This window comes from Chelmon rostratus, chromosome 13 (genome assembly GCF_017976325.1).
Source record: "Chelmon rostratus isolate fCheRos1 chromosome 13, fCheRos1.pri, whole genome shotgun sequence".
Taxonomy (NCBI): domain Eukaryota; kingdom Metazoa; phylum Chordata; class Actinopteri; order Chaetodontiformes; family Chaetodontidae; genus Chelmon; species Chelmon rostratus.
The window spans coordinates 3,112,042-3,128,902 of NC_055670.1; the positions used below are offsets into that span (position 1 = coordinate 3,112,042).

At 41.8% G+C, this 16,861-nt stretch overlaps 1 protein-coding gene across 1 annotated transcript in view; it reads left to right on the forward strand.

The window, feature by feature from the left end:
- Positions 1–14,679, forward strand: part of abcb6b (ATP-binding cassette, sub-family B (MDR/TAP), member 6b) — a 30,614-nt gene extending 15,935 nt beyond the window's left edge. The window contains exons 14-19 of the mRNA XM_041950987.1: positions 4,263–4,437; positions 4,598–4,710; positions 5,711–5,805; positions 11,504–11,572; positions 13,943–14,004; positions 14,663–14,679. Of these exons, the coding sequence (XP_041806921.1) occupies positions 4,263–4,437; positions 4,598–4,710; positions 5,711–5,805; positions 11,504–11,572; positions 13,943–14,004; positions 14,663–14,679 (531 nt within the window). The remainder of the gene's footprint in view (positions 1–4,262; positions 4,438–4,597; positions 4,711–5,710; positions 5,806–11,503; positions 11,573–13,942; positions 14,005–14,662) is intronic.
- Positions 14,680–16,861: the final 2,182 nt, after the last annotated feature.

Genomic DNA, 16,861 nt, shown 5'->3' on the forward strand with positions numbered 1-16,861 from the left:
AAGTCATACAGTCTCATTTTCTGTAGTAATTATCTTCAGATGGTAAAATGAGTCATCCTGGTCAGATCTGTTGAGTCGACTCAATGCAATTTCACTGGATGCAGAAATCTAAAAGAAACACTACTGTCAAGATAAAGCTAGTCGGTGATTAGCTTAGCTTAGCTTTTTTTCATCTTTGTTTGTGTTCTAATTAAATGTGCTAATTGGCTACATTTCAAGGTGCCTGTAGACTAATTTTAAGATGCTGAGTAGAGCCATTTCCTAGTCTTTTTGCTAAGCTAAGCTAATCGCCTGCTATTAGTACCTTCATATTTATAATACAGAAATGAAAGCCATATCAATCTGCTGGTCTGAATCTCAGCAAAAAGCAAATAAATGTATTTCCTAATTCATCAATTAGAAATTGAAAAGACTCCAAAAACAAGAGACTTTTTGCACTTTCACATGTTCGGTATTTTCCTGCCTAACCTTCACCTGCACAAAGATGGAAGTGATCTTCTGCAGACGAGGTAGTGCAGTGCAATTTTTAGTATGTGTGTGTTTTATTATTGTATGAAAGTGTGCAGGATCCTTTCATACTTTACTCAAATATGTTCAATATGCACAATATATAGGGGAGGAAAACAGTCCTCATTCTGTGCAAGAATGCATTCTAACATTCAGCTGAAGCTAATTTGAGTAGTCTGAGTCAGTCTTTTATTTAATGTGAACTAAGATTTGTGTCTCTAAAATCATCTCAAATTGTGTAGTCACATTGGAAATTAGAAATAGACACATTATGAATAAGTACATGTGTCAATTAATGTCTACAGAACCTTAAAGCAGACAGAATTTCAGCAGCAGGTAGCCTTTGGTTCTCTATTCCAAGTGAGCTTCCTGCCATGTAGGACCTGCAACAGTGTGTCCACTTGTTTACTTCGCAGCACTTTCTTGTTTAAACAGCAGACGCTGCGTGGATGCAGCTCAGCCTCTCGGACCTCTGGGCTTGTTTTTGGCCCATCGGTGCTCTGCCAATCTGTTTGTCCCTGCCTATGGCCGCCCCACGCAGTGAAGCTCTGATGAGTCCGCTGCTGGCTGAATGCTGGTGTGATTTTTTAAGCTGTCAGTCGATTTCAGTCGAGTCAGTAGATTTTAAAGGATGTAAACAGTGGTTCGGTTCCTGTCTAGCCATTTTGGCAACCACTGCTCAAAAACTATAAACTGAGTCATATCTGTTGGGCTAGGCTGCTGTTGGTTAGAGGACAGACAGGACTAGAGCTTTACTCAGGAGCCAAATTATTCAAGGAATACATGACATTTTGGTAAATTATCATATTTGCTTTTCTTGCCAAGAGTTAAGAGTCCAACAACACTCTCATATCTGTGTGATAAATATTAAGCTTTAGCCTGCAGCCTGCTGGCCTAGCTTAGCACAAAGACTGGAAACAGGTAACTCTGTCTAAAGGTGAATAAAACCACCTACCAGCACCTTGGAGCCTTTGATGTCTTGTCCAACCACATCCGAAGGCAGAAGTGTTGCAGCTGTTGTAGCCAAACTGCCACAAAGGCACAGACTGAGAGAGCGAAGCATGAAAAAAGAGATTAAAATATGGAGAAGTTAAAAAAAGAAAAAAATAAAGTGTTTGGGGGTTTGTGTGTTGGACTATTTCTTGGATGGGTGCGGTGATGGAGTCCTGCTGTCTTCTTCTTGAGGTTGCCAGACAAACAATGGGGACTCCAGGAACTTACTGGACCCAGCCAAACAAGATCCTGAGAGGCGATAGGTGATGGTATACGTATTTTGCGACCTTCAGCTGTTTCTCCTGCTGCAGTGTGTGATGCTGGGAACATACCGCTGGCTGTGGCTTCATGTTGAGGGCGCAGACCTCAGATTGGTATCAGTCCTCCCATCTTATGTGAATAAGCACATTTTTAAAACTGCCCTAAATTTAGAACAAACGTCTACAGTGAGCACACTGATGCGATGGTGATTGAATGTTAAATCAAGTGCTTTTCAGCGGCATACTTACAAACCTTGAAAGCCTCTTTGAGAACAGTGATTTTCCATTTAATGGCTACAGTATGTTTCTGCAACTCAAAGCACATGGTTAAGGTCGTGGAAAGATATGGTCTTTGTATTGAAACTGCCACAGTCATATATAATGGCCTCAAGCACGAGACAGGTTTAGGGTTAGCTGAAGTGTTTGAGTAGTGGTGGAGTCCAGTGCTTTGACCCATCCAGCCGGTATCCTCTCTATGAGCAACCGCAAAGCAAATCATAGAAACATATTTTGTAGAAAACAGGCTTTGTGAAGAAAATCTTGCATACTGCATCGTCTTACAGATTCATAACAATGTTGTTTCTTGTGCATGAGAGCAGCCGTCTCACACCAATATCTTCTCTTTTGCTCCTCAGTTGATGCTTCGGAGGAAAACATTTAAAAGCCTCCTTCTTCTCTCTTTCCTCTCCACCTCTCTCTCTAACATTTGGTGTGAGAGCTCTGGCAGCCCCCCTCTCATCAGAAACAGATGTTGTGTTGTTCTTCAGTGGAATAAATACCAAACGTAAACTGCAAAGATGAAATTAAGGGAAAGTGAGTGATTACCAGCCAAACCGAGCTGGTGCAGGAAATGGAATTTGTATTGTTGTGGCTGTGGAGGAAAGCTTTCCACAGGAAAGACTCAAAGCGCTGCACACTGACCGGAGAGTCATTGAACACCGGAAATTATTTCTGGAGAGATCAAGAGCCGCATTCATAAAAAGCTTCTTCTAAAAAGGGAGGGGCATTATGGCTATTTTCCTGATACCAATATGGTTTGGATCAGAACTGATTAGACTTGGACTGAGTCCCTTCTGGTGCAGGGCATCTGTTCTTGACAAACATTATAATATTGGGGATATTCTTTTAAATTCTGTCTCAGGAGCAAAGAGAAAACAGAGCTCCAGGTTCGTTCATCCCAGCCTCACTTGCCTTTGTGTTAACTGTCCCTACGACCCACATTTTTTTTCTTTCACCATTGCAAATCAATTACTTATTAATACTTCTCACCCCCCCCCCCCCCCTCCATCCGCATGCCTAAATGAACTCAGCAGGTTGTTTTCTGTTAGTCACATTAGTCATTTCTGCTCTTGTGGTTTGCTGCAACCATCTCCCTGCCAGGAACAGCCATATTCACAGTGTGCTATAGGCTGGAGGACTGAGCCGGTGTTATTGTTCTGTTTAGCTGCTAAATGCTACATATAAGTTTAGCAGCCAGTTGCTAACTCTCAGTAGTGAGAAGGTGGTGTACAGTGGGCTTATCGGAGAGAACAGTTGCTTGCTGATGGATGCTGAGGTTGATGAGAGCTGAATTTACGGGCCCAGGAAGCCGAAACAGTGAGCCTGAAGACGCAGAGATGACGAGTAGCTACATTCACATGACACATAGTCACTTGATCCATCGCAAATATAAAAAGGTTCATCAACTGATCTTTGGACTGCCGCGCCGCTCAGCTTGGAAAACAGATGCCTGGAAAGGAGTCCGAGCGTTGGCTGTAATGTGACGGGCTTGTGATCATCGAACGCAGAGCAACTCTTCACTGTCAGATTTGGTGCTGAGAATAGCAAAATGTGTAATGACATGTGACTACTGCCATCAATGTTTGGAAACATTTTTGGTTTTTTTTGCACATTATAGTATTTTGCTGATGTTTTCCCCGCTTGAAACACATGTTGTGTACATGCTCCTATAGAGAAGGGTTGTTTGTAGTGTTGAAATATTTGATATGTAGAAATGTTTGTTTAGATGCGGTGTGATAAAACAATAGGTATGGAGAAATGTGTAAATTAAAACTGCTGTAGAGAAGCAAACAGAAGGTAGGTGGGATATGTAAAAGCCTGGGGAGAGACAGACAGGGACAGAAATCGCTTCAGGACGTGTGCTGTCTGTGACCTGGGGCAGCATGCATTATATAGTATAGGATGAACTAAGTCATGCAACATTTATGTAGATGTATGCTCTGTGTGTGTGTGTGGGAGAGAGAATGAGGAAGTAGAGAGAGAATTCCACCCATTTCAACATTACCGAGCTAATGTGGCTCATGATACATGATTGTACCATGATCTCAGATCTGAAGATCCCATACTGAAAACTGTTTTCCAGGTACAGCAGGGCCTGTAAATCTGACATGAAAGGATAATGCCTGTAGGGTCTGGTTCCAGTGCTGGTTCCAGTCTGGATCCAGATTAGCAAAACACCCATTTGCTCGGAGGCTAACGGTTCCGTCTCTTCCTCTGTCCAAGGTGCGCCAGTCTTCTCTGAGGTCGTACATTGGCGTGGTTCCCCAGGACACAGTTCTCTTTAACGACACCGTCGGCAACAACATCCGCTACAGTCGAGTTACAGCTAGCGACCAGGAGGTGGAGAGAGCTGCCGTGGCTGCTGACATACACACCAGGATACTGGAGCTGCCTCAGGGTCAGGCTGGGGTGTGTGAGTGTGTGTGTAGATGATGATGATGATGATGACGATGAAAACCCTTTTGTTGCTTAACTTAGACCTGCTGTCAGTCGATCTGGACGCAGAAACTGAATGATGATGAAGGAACAATGAAGGTGATGGCGCTGTGTCTGAGCAGGGTATGACACGGAGGTGGGGGAGCGAGGTCTGAAGCTCAGCGGTGGGGAGAAGCAGAGGGTGGCGATTGCTCGAACCATCCTGAAAGAACCTCAGATCATTCTGCTGGATGAGGTGAGGATACAGGGAGGCCAGCGTTCACATGGAGGGTTACTAGACTTACCATAGATACTTCCTGTCATACTTCCCCCACCTCATAACTGGGCGGCTGCGGTTCTGCACTAATCACATGGTTGGTGGTTCGATCCCCGGCACCCGACACCGGAAATGCTCCTGATGGTCAGACCATCACCTTGTATGGTTGCTCGCTGTTTTTAGTGAATAGGTGAAGAAGAGACACATTGTGAGCTCTGAATGTTTCTGTATTCATTTACAAACACAAACATAAACTATTATAAACCGTGAGGTTTATGCAGGATTTTTAGCCCCGCTCGCTGCATGTCTTCAGGGATGGTCCGTCTGTAGATACACCACTTCAGGCCGTTCTGAATTATCTCAGCAGCTGCTCTGTGCTACCCGGAGGAAAACCTTTATGATTTTGGTGACCCCCCTGACTTTTCAACCGACTTTTAACTTATCCTCTGAAATATCTAATAGAGTCAATTTGATGGATTAGCACAAATTTTGGGTACCGACACGCTGGTATGGCTACATAAATGGCTGCAGGTAAATGCTACATCAATTAAGACATTTTCATGTGTTTGATAGATTTCACATTTTCGAGAAGAAAATACCAAAAACTGGCAAAGGTAGTCTAATCCAGTGTCCTGCACTTCTTAGGCTGCCTGATTTCAATTACTGTAACATCCTCCATATCTAGCCATGATTGCTGTTCTATTATATCAGAAACAGGTCTGTGTCCCGTTTTTGTTAGTTGAGCTTTATTTATTCAGGAAGTGTCGGCAAGATCAAGCTCTTTTTTTTAAGATGACCTGAGAACAAATTACCCATTCAACATCACAACAACAAATAGAGCTCAGTCACACAAAGCAGCCCTCACACACACAAACACACACATTAAATTCACACATTTAGGAGCTAAACTGTCTTTAAGTAGTGCATTGCAACAACATTATGTACCGTATTTACACTAATACGCTGTTTGGTCCACCAGGCCACATCTTCACTGGACACCCAGACTGAGAGGAACATCCAGGCGTCACTGGCCGAGGTCTGCACCAACAGGACAACGATAGTGGTCGCACACAGGTGACATTTCTACCAAGCTGTGTGTCGTATGACTAAGGAGCCTCCTATAGATTAGGAATGTTGAAAGCATTGCAACAGCAAATAAAACTTCACATTTTACGCACTTGCTTCATCCATAGCAATGGAATGATGGGTAAAATAATGCTTAACATCAGAGTGTACTGTGTAGAAATGGTTTGATGACCATTCAGCTTAACTTAATATGTCATTGGGAATTGATCACCACAACCCTCCAGGTATCACTGAACACCTTTGGAATGAACAGAAACATCCACCAGTCATCTGTGGACATTCAGGTGGAGCATGAATATCAGGTGGATTTGTTAGTTAACGGTGGTCCAGTTTGGGCTGTGGACACAGGTGTATAAACACACACACTCTGCTTTAGAAGTGACAGAGGTCTGTCACGGTGTGATTACAGTTGCAGTAGTAATACGTGAGTAAGAGAGATGAAAGGACAAGAGGGATGAGGTGAAAGCAAAACAGGATTTGCGCAGACACAAAGAGAGGGATGGAGAGATTAAATGAAAAGCTGATTGGAGGATATGAGATGATGCGTGATGACAGGCCAACAAAAGTAAAAGAAACAGATGTCTGGTTATTCATCAGTCTGAGTGATACTGAAAAAGGCTTGAAAGGCTCTGACACTTGCAGACATTAAGATAGATCAGGAGTGATGCAGCCTGTGCTGCTGAACCCAGTTTTCATCACTTCCTACGAAAGAAGGAATTTGTCTTGTTTCATGACTGACATTTAAACATGGTTTCTAATGTACAGATGAAGGGTGATTCAATTGGTTAAAAAGTGAACAGTTACAGTGTTTTTACTACTACATGGGATAAATTACTAGATCATATATGTCATTCTGTGGAAAGTGTATTTAATACATTTTGTTCTCTAACACCCTTTATTCCCTGCTGTACTGACACTTTACCAGTCACCTGTGGGGTTACATAGAGAACAACTACCTGTTCCCACACCATCACACTTCTTCTCCTACATTCAGGTCGGTTGTCTTCTTCATAAAGTTGGCGCTCCAACCCAATGAAAACAGTCATGCCCCTTTCAGAATGAACTGTCATCACTTTGGTGAGCCTCTGACTTTTCCTCTTGTGTCATCATCAGCTTAAATTTTCAAATTGTCGAGCAGTTTTTGTTTATGACCAAATACCAGCAAAAAAAAATGACACTCCCATCAGCCTCAGCTGCGTCTGTTTACCGCATACATGCCAAACTGAGACTGTGAGCATGGTAAAAATGACACCTGCTTAACATCAACATGTTAGCATTGTCATTATGAGCATGTTAGCGTTTAGCTCGAAGCTACACCGCTGCATCTGAGCCTCACAGAGCTGTGTGCCTGTAGGCTCTTCATGTTGGACTGAAATGAGGTGGATGCCCATTTACGCCCATTGCATACATGCTGAAAGACGTGTTCGGCACCACCCACACAAAAACGAACCCGATGGGAGTTTGTGTGCACCTGTGTGGAAACTCTGACCCATGCACACAAACATTGTTTGCAGATGTTGACTGTGACGAGTCATCTATGACCAGTACTGACAACAAAGCTCTGAAGCATGAGCCCAACTCTTTGTTTTTAGCGTGCTGGCTGTTGCTCATGGATTGTAAACTGCATGAATTCATGTGTGACTCAACAAAAACTGATCATAAATGCATAAAAAAACTTGTAACTTGTACTTCAAAAATTTCTCCATTTCTTAGTTTGAAGCAGTTAATGAGAGAGAACCACTGACATCAAGTGAATAACCAAACAACAACTTCAATAATTATGTCAGTTTGTTTCAGTTTATTCTTCGTAAATTGGTCCCAAACACAAATAATACACATAAATCATCATGTCATTTTTTATTTCTTCACTTCCTTTCAAAATGAGTTGTGAGGTGCTCTTGTTGCAGTGTGAGTCTCTCTCTGATAGACCTCATATTGACCGGTAGCCTTTAAAAAAGATGATCCACCAGCTTCTTATTCTTTCAATAGCAGTAACAGATGGAGTCTGGAGGTAGGATCAGGACTGTTTATTGACTGAGTCAGCTGGGCCTTAAATAAAATTAAAACACACAATCACAACAGACAGATCACGGTTTAACTGAAGGGTGAGCTGAGATCTCTCTTTAATATACTTCAGTTATTGGATGGAGAGAACTTATCCCTACTCCTGAACATGGTAGCAATCTACTGATAAAACCAAGCTATGTCGTTCATGATGTGCTGACACGGAGGTAGTAGTGATGTGCAATGACCTGGATGGGTAAACTTAAGTATGCTGCACTGAACTGTCTTGAGGTTTCATGATTTTAAACACCTTTCTTTGCCTCATATTATACACCATTAACTTACATTAATTCCTGCATGGTCTGCTGAAATTACATTGTCTTAAAAATGCAAATAACAAGTCTTGAACATAAGAACTGACAAGTGTTTTGCTCAAAAGTTAGTAGAGGATGTGTCCCAACTGTCACTGGGAGTAATTAAATGTGTGGAGGTCAACAGATCATAATAATTCAAGCCAGACATTATGATTATTATGCTTGAGGAAACTTTCTGTAACGGGACCTCCTCAGCTTTTAATTGAATACTGGCCCACATAAAAGACTATTACTTGTGACTAGGAGGGACATAGTGGATTCCATTAACATGGTGCTGACGGCATGGCTGAGTTGGGAATCACATACTATTCATGCTAAATATGATGTCAAATAGAGTATGTGGTGCACTTCAGCTGCAGAGTATGTGGCATGAGCATGCTGGACATATTCTATCATCCCAAAATGCATTGCATCTGTTCAGATTGTCCAATGACGGACTGTGAGGCAGACAGTTCTAGTTTTCATACGCTACTACATCACTAAATTCAGCTGCGTAGATTTGTAATACGGACGACATGCTTCAATGTGTTTGGAGTTGAAAAGCGCCTGTACCAGCCAGCCGTCCCCACAGTGACACAGACCACTGCAGCCAACGCAGCAGATGACTTCAGCAACATTTCTGTCTCCTGTATCAAAGCCTTTCTGTTTATTTTCCATTATTATTACATTTAAACCCCGCTTTTGCTTAATTTTATGAGATATTGTACATAACCAGAAGGGCTAGAACAGCACCTCCTCATCATCATCATCCTGGCTCTTTGCAGTCACCCGCTCAGCTCAACAGCTTCATCGTCTGCTTCTCTGTAAAGTATAGCATTGCATGTCCATCTTTTACTTTTAATAGTTATTTTTCTTTAATTCTGGGAAATACTATCATTGACTGGAAGAAGTAATGTTGATTTACATTCATGATAAACTTCTAATGATAACCTCATTTTAATTCACCAGTAGCTCGGACCTGTAATGTTGGCATCAGTGCAGTCGTGATGCAGAGAAGACGCATTGCTTCAGTACACGTCAGTGTGTGTGTGCCGTGAGGATGTAGTTGGCAGTTTCTTTTGTGTCAGATTCAGTTCAGATCTTATGAAACTGTATTGTTGTTTTTGTAACTTGATATTGTGCAGATTATGAATGTGTGCCATCAACATTTGCATCTAGCCGGGAAAGAATGTGAACATGAGCTGATGTTACGTTAGCCATGCCGGCTTCCCTGAAGACATGCAGCATAAAGTTTATCCTGCATTTATCCTGCTTGCATGTAAACACACTGGATGTTTTCCTTTCGCTGTAAAGCCTGAATGAGGGGAGAGCAAAACCCACTTACGTCTGCACTCTCTGGGGAGAGATATTTCTACCTTTGACCGAGGTTTTCTATCAAATATTGAAGCTGGAAAGATCCAAAGATAGCCATGATGACATTAAAGCAGAGTGGTGGCTCTGCTGAAGCTTAAAGTGACATTCAGCAGTTTGGAGAGGCATGAGCTCTATGGCAGAACCTTTTTTTCTGCCTGTGCAGCACTGTGCATATGTGCATCATTTCCACTGGGGAAGGGGGCAACTTTTCAAAAAACAGTCCAGTTTCACCCATTTAGCCCTTAAAGAATAAACAAATTTGAACAAATTTGATCTTCGCACACCTTGTAAATAATTTCCTGATTCCACGTTGGGTCACATCACACAGTTGAGTCCAGAGCTGAGAGCCATTTAGATCGCTGAGAGTGACTTTAATCAGACTCTCATCAGAGACTGGTCATAAATATAAACTTTAATAATTTACAGACAAGTTCACACAGAGTTCTCCAACCCAGAGCAACACACTCAGCTGTGTGTGTGTGTGTGTGTGTGTGTCAGATATTTGCACGTGTGTGACAGAAATGACAGAGCTGAAGTGAATGGGTGTGCTTGTTCCTGTTAGTGATTACTGAGGAATGACTATGTCTATTTTACTTTTATAAGACAGCTGAACATATTTAACATCTGACCGCACATCATGACTCTCTCCCACTCGACAATACATGTCTCCATCATTTCCCATTTCCTCATCTTATCCCCCTCTTCTCGACCTCAGCGCCACTGGAACTGCAAACTGTCTAAATCTGTCTTCCACTCTCCTTTCCTTTCTCAGTTATTTCACAGCTCTGTGGAGATGCTGACTGGTCTTTAATCTGCTTCCCACCATACACTCTGTGACATGTATGACACACGTGTGAATATTTCTCATTTGTTACAACTTGGATCCTGTTTTTGCAGCTCTGGCCATTCTTTCCACTGTTAATAATAACATTATACTAATTATGTTTGATGCTGCAGTCTCAGAATGCAGCAACATTGCAGAAAAGTTGTCGCATTGTAACAACTCAGAATTAGCCTCTAAATGATCGGCCAGCATTTCACTTCTGCTGAATTGACCTGAATTGAATTGCAGCATGCTGCCAAAGATTAAGGGGACACTCATGTCTGGGGTGTCATAGTGGCTTCCTCAAATGTTTTGCACATGCATGCCACAGAGGATGTCTTTATTCTGCCGCGGAGACAAAACATTTCAGTGCTAAAGGCTGCGATGAAGCCAGAAGTTTCTCAGACTGGGCTATTACGACAAATGTGAAAGACTAAACAAAGGCACAAATGAGTCACACGGCTTCCTCCTGTCCGCCTCGATGCCACCTTGCAAAGCTCATGCACATGTTGCAGTTGCTAAAGCAGGTAGTTCTGGGTGGGCCATCACTTTGTCGTCCTGTCAGGAACAGGACAAACATACTGGAATTTACTTTGTTTATGTCAGTGGCTGCCTAAAATATTACTTTTCTCTTTGCCCAATTTAAGAAAGTTAGACAGTGCAGATCATCTAAGACATGTTGGCAGTTCCCACCTTTATCCCCACTGGTTTAATAATGATAGATGATATTTTCAAACTAGACTAGCTGAAAGGCAAACTCATGGAGGCTGACAACTGTGCAGTTTGAGCTAAAATGTGCTACTTGGGAATAATAGATTACCACTGAAAGAATTTTACTGGTGTTTTATTAAAAGCTGTAATTGTTGTTATGCTTTGGCTTTTATTTCATGCCTGATAGATAGATAGATAGATAGATAGATAGATAGATAGATAGATAGATAGATAGATAGATAGATAGAAATTATATACATAATAATAAAATATAAAAAAAGCAAACCATAGTAATGAAAAGTATTGCACAAAAGAATATCTACAGCAAATGGCAGTGTGTAGAAAATAAAGTTTACCGTGACTGTAAGCATTATAGAGGAATTATAGAGGATTAATATTTGATATGTGTATGGTGTTGCAGGTTGTCCACCATTGTCGGAGCAGACCAGATCCTGGTGGTCCATAATGGACAGATAGCAGAGAGAGGGAGGTAAGCTTGTCTCTTCAGCGGTGTGCACAAGGAGAATTTGAGAAGCAAGTGTGCTGGGATGTTATCAGGACATTTTTATCTCAGCCTCTGACAGCAGCCACAGCCGTGTGTGTGTGTGTGTGTGTGTGAGAGAGAGAGAGAGAGAGAGAGAGAGAGAGAAAGAGAGACAAAGGTTAAGGGTCACACAAAAAACAAACTGAGGTTCTACAGAAAACAAATTTGCAAGCACTTAAGATTCACACAATCATTCAGGTGTCTCTCTCTCTCACACACACACACACACACACACACAGTGGAACTGCCATTCAACTGCTGATGCATACAGTCCTTTGATATATGAGCTGGGTATGGAGACTTCCTTTGTCACACACTGAGGTCACACACGCGCACACACACACACACACACACACACACACACACACACACACACACACACACAGGCAGTAGCAAGCAAGAGGCAAAGGAAGTAATATATCTCACTTTCTAATATAAATGTGATGGCAGTATATCCAGCAGCTGAACGTCGTGTTCATAAAAACACAAAGGTATGAATAAGAACACACCTGAGCTGTAGTGGAGGCTACACAAATGAGTTTAATTGTCCCTGCAGGCATGTGTGAGGAGCACCAAGCAAAAAGCCTTCATCTGTTGATGGACACTGTGATGTAAACACGAGACAGGCCCGGTGTCAGAATACACAAAATATCACCAAGCCACAAAGCGTGGGAGTGCATCATGAAACAGAGACAGGAAGAGGCCTCATCCCGTCCTCAGGCCGTCCCTGTTCCGAACATTCCTGACGAGGGCTGCGTCCGCACCGAAAACACTGTTCACACATGAACACAACGTCCAAGCTAACTTCTTCAGGTGTTTTTAGTGAAGATCGTCATCCGCACGATAAATCGCTTCCCCTTCATTATCAGCTTTCATCCGACATCTGTTTAGCAGCAGGACAGACACAGTCACTCTGCCGAGGCTCAGATGGTTCCGCCTGTGTTTTAATATAGCCCACATCCTCGTTTCTTTTTTCTAATTTACTGATTTTTCTGTGTCTGTTATTGGTTATCTGATTGAAAGAAGGTGAAAGAGGAAGTGATTGAGCCGGCTTCGCCTTGTCCAACAGGCCGATCACCAACAGTGACCCGCTTGCGGTTTGCCCGGTCACAATGGCGATGTTTCAAATTTTGAGAGGCGTGTATCGGGTCCAGATGCCGTTATGTGATTGTGGAGGTGCGTGTGTGCACCTGCACCACAGCCGGGATCCAGAATATTCCACCAATTTTTGAAAGAAACAAATAACATTTTTAAAAGAAACATTTGAAAGAAAGTATAAATGAAAACAACCATGACATTTGGAAGATGCCTCCATCTGCCATTTTCTTTATGTATCTTTACTCTTCTTTTATTCTTTGCACTACACCTAATCTGATAAATCTGAAGACAAGTTTGAAAATTTTTAAAAATTCCAGCCCGCTCCTCATCTCTGCCCGAAGCGACAGGCTCGAGGCTACGTTAGCTGCAACTAGCACAACACACCCGAAGCATTGTGGGTAATGTGGGTGCCAGGTTTTCACAAGGAAGAAGAAAAAAGATGATTTTCTTTTTAATTGTCCATTGTGTGTCTGACAGTGTTATAGGGGTGAATGCTAAATGAGTGGAGTACTTTTATTCTGCTTGCCTTTATGTTTCCTTTCTTCAACCTGTTCTTACTCTTTCTCTCTTTATCTTCCTCTGTTTCTCTGTATCCTCTATTTCTGACCCCCCCCTCTCTATCTGTCTCTCTGTCTGGCAGTCCAGACAGTAACAGACTTGTGGCTTTATTAATTTATAGTAAAGTTGGTTAAAGTCTGCAGGAGGATTTTAGACAGCTCAACTTTGTTTTTAAAGCAGCTCGGGTGTCACAAGACATTATGAGTGACCCACCTCCTCCTTTGCCTTCTTTCCACGCAATTTCTATTGAAAAAAAAAATGCAACTGTTTTATCTTTAAATTCCTTTAAAGAAAATAAATGACCTGTGGTGACAGTGAAAGCAGTGAAACAAATATAGCAGACAGCATTACGTTTCCTACAAATTGTTTTTGCTAATGCAAATTTGTGTTCCATGGTCTCCACTTGTAGGAGACAGGGTTGTCCTCTCGCGCTTGCTCCCCTTTCTTCCTGTTTGCATTTCCATTCAGGAGCAAACTTTGCTTTGTTGCCATCGCCCACTGTCACATCCTGTCCGTCCACTCTTCTAGAAAGTCAGAAAATCTCCGGAGCAGCAGCCTCAGAATCGCGCGGGCGCGGAGACGTGCAGCCGGTGATGCAGTTTAGGTCATCTCTTTCTCGTCTCACCCCTCTTTGTTCTTCTCACATGTCGTTCTGTTCAGACACGAGGAGCTGCTGGTCCAGGGAGGTCTGTATGCCGCCATGTGGATGAAACAGCAGAAAAGTCTCGACACACAAACAGAAACACAGATGAACAATCAGACTTCAGACACTGACTGAACTGAGCATGAACCTTTTTTTAAAAAAAACTCAACACTCATCACTTACTGTTTTGTCATATCTGATGTATTGTAATCAGATGCATCTGCACCTATGGCTAAATAGGAGCAGATATACTAACTAGAGCAACTGGCATTGACACTGTGATCTGTTGTTAAATAGGAGCAGTATGGACAGTTAACAGTTGTTGTTAATAAATCACTGCTTTCAGCATTCAGTCTTCATGCTAGCAAGAACAATGGAAAGAATTTCCTAAATGTGAAGGCGAAAGCTCCTCTGCAGCAGAAGAGCCTGGCGGTGGTCAGATGTTCTGCTCGTGAAGCGAGTCATTAGGAGCAGAGGCGATAGTGTTACTGAGATTGTTTTGGTAAAAACATCCTGGATGGGCTGAAAGGCCAGTGTCAAAGGTTGCTGTTTGGAGTAAAACTATATCAGCAGCCCGAGGGCCAGAAAGAGGAAGACAGATGGAGAATGTGTTTTAGCTCCAACTCTGTCTCTTAACAATAAAAGCCTCTGAAACCACAACTGCGTCATGGCTTTCCTCTGTAGAATGACATTTCACCACATCAGGACCTATCTATGTATCATAACCCACTTTCCAGACATGCTCCTCATCTAGGCCACAGCAGCTCAAGGTTTAATAAAACAAGAGTCTTGTACTGTCACTGTACTCGCAGGTGCAGCTACACATGTGTCCACTAAAGGAGAGGAGCTGGCCTTCAAGAAACAGAAGGCTTGCAACTGTGTATTTGTATATACAATAAACAATAGCTGGACTAATGTACTGTACAAACAACTTAGTGTTGTAACCAAAAAGCTGGATTCACAAAGCTTAGTTACTTCTCCGTCATGGCAGGAGGAAAGTATAAAAAGAGTGAAATACGTGGCAGTCTCCTCTCTGTTGGATTGATAAAGCTGTAATTTGCTATTTAATGAATATATCTTATGCACAGCTATAATAAAGTCCTTATTAATTCCCATCTTTCATCCAGACCAACGTTTGACACAGCAGAATAAGGCAGCAACTAAAAATGAAATAAGACCGCCATATTGTCCTGGCAACTGTTGTGCTGTAGCTTGCATGGATGGCAACAGAAACCTGTGTTCTTCGTAATAAATGGTGACAGTAATGATTTGGAGATCAGGAGATCTGGGTCGTTCAGACTGTTCAGACTCAAACACTCTTCTTCTAATATGTAGCGTAGCATCATTGATAAATGATGGGGGAAATATGAGAAACACCTTTCAGTATATTGTAATAGAATTCAACAGCACCCCACTTTACAGCCTTGACCATAAACTGCATCACCACTTTACAGCAGCGTCAATGAAAACTAAACATCATAGCATGCATGATGGTAGAGTTTATTGTGGGGCTGTGTGAGATTTTGTCACAGCTGTGTGTTTTCAATAAAGATGAGAGGTAAATTTTTTAATGTCTTAATGTTACAAGCATCACCTTTAAATCAGTGAGAAGAAATTTCTGGTCAAATCATTGAAAACCAGTAAGATTTGAACAAACTAAAAATGACAGACGCACCACAATTTCAAAATTCAAGATTCTTTATTGTCATTGAGCATGACATGTCAAAGAAATTTTAAAGTCTCACTCCTTTCAAGCTTTTTTGTCCTTAATTATCTTGATAAGACTTCTTACTGCGAGTTAATTACTGGTTCTGAGTAGCTTAATACTTGTAAATGTAAAGCAGTTTAATCAATGCTGTCGAGTACAGAGCTGCTTTACTCAAGTCAGAATTTCTTTCTATGCAGACAGATTTGCTTGTTTTCAGTCCGGCTGCACTACTTGTAAGATAACTGTTGAATGAACTGCGGTATGTTGAGACTAGACATTTGTACTTGCCTTAAAAATCTTGGTAAGTGAAATTGTCAGTTTTTCTTTAGTGTCATCAGGATTAAATAAATCAGGCCTGTAAACTTTTTTATTCAGAAAGGCCTATGAATGTTGATTATGAACTCATTTTAACCTGTTTATTGTTTTCATTGAGCATGTTTTTTTTTTTTTTTTGCTGAACTTTTTAACTTTGTAGCACTTTGAGATCCTGCCAATGAAAAGTGCACTAGAAATTAAATTAATTAATATTATTATTATTATATCATCTTGAAGGGGAGGGCAGTCATACCTGCCCTAAGTGAGTATCGTAGTGTTCCTAGACCTCTGAAGAGGAACTGTACAGATAGTGTTGTGGCAATTGATTATCCATATTTCAACTTTGTGTCTGAGCAGTCATGTTTTAGTATCAGGTGAGTTTCTGGCTCGTTGCTTGGTCTGAAGTTGATTGGGAAAGCTTCACATCCATTCCAGCAGTGCTTCAGCCCCCAGTCGGCCGACGTCGTCCACACAAACCTTTAAACCTTTAAATCTGGAGCTATGGACATCCAAATACCTCCACCCACTTTTCCACTTTACAGCCTGACAGCTGAACAGGATTGTCAGGACACAAAGAGAGGTTGATATTGAATTGCATACATTTATTTTACAGTTTCAAGCCTGCTTTGGTCTATTCTCTGCTGTGTGCACTTTTTTCTCCCAATGACCTCACAGCAAGATTTTCCCAGAGCACCTTTGGTCATCAAGTCAACGCTTTAGAGCTGGAAGCCAGACAAAGAAATCTCATGTCACTTCTCACTTCACTGGTTTCTAAAAGTGTTTTATTGACTACATTTTGTGATTTGCCGCATGCAACTAGAAACATTTCTGCTAAATTACATCTCACACTCTGTACAGATGATTACACAAACTGTGAATACGCACACGTCAACTTGTTGGACACAGTCCTGGT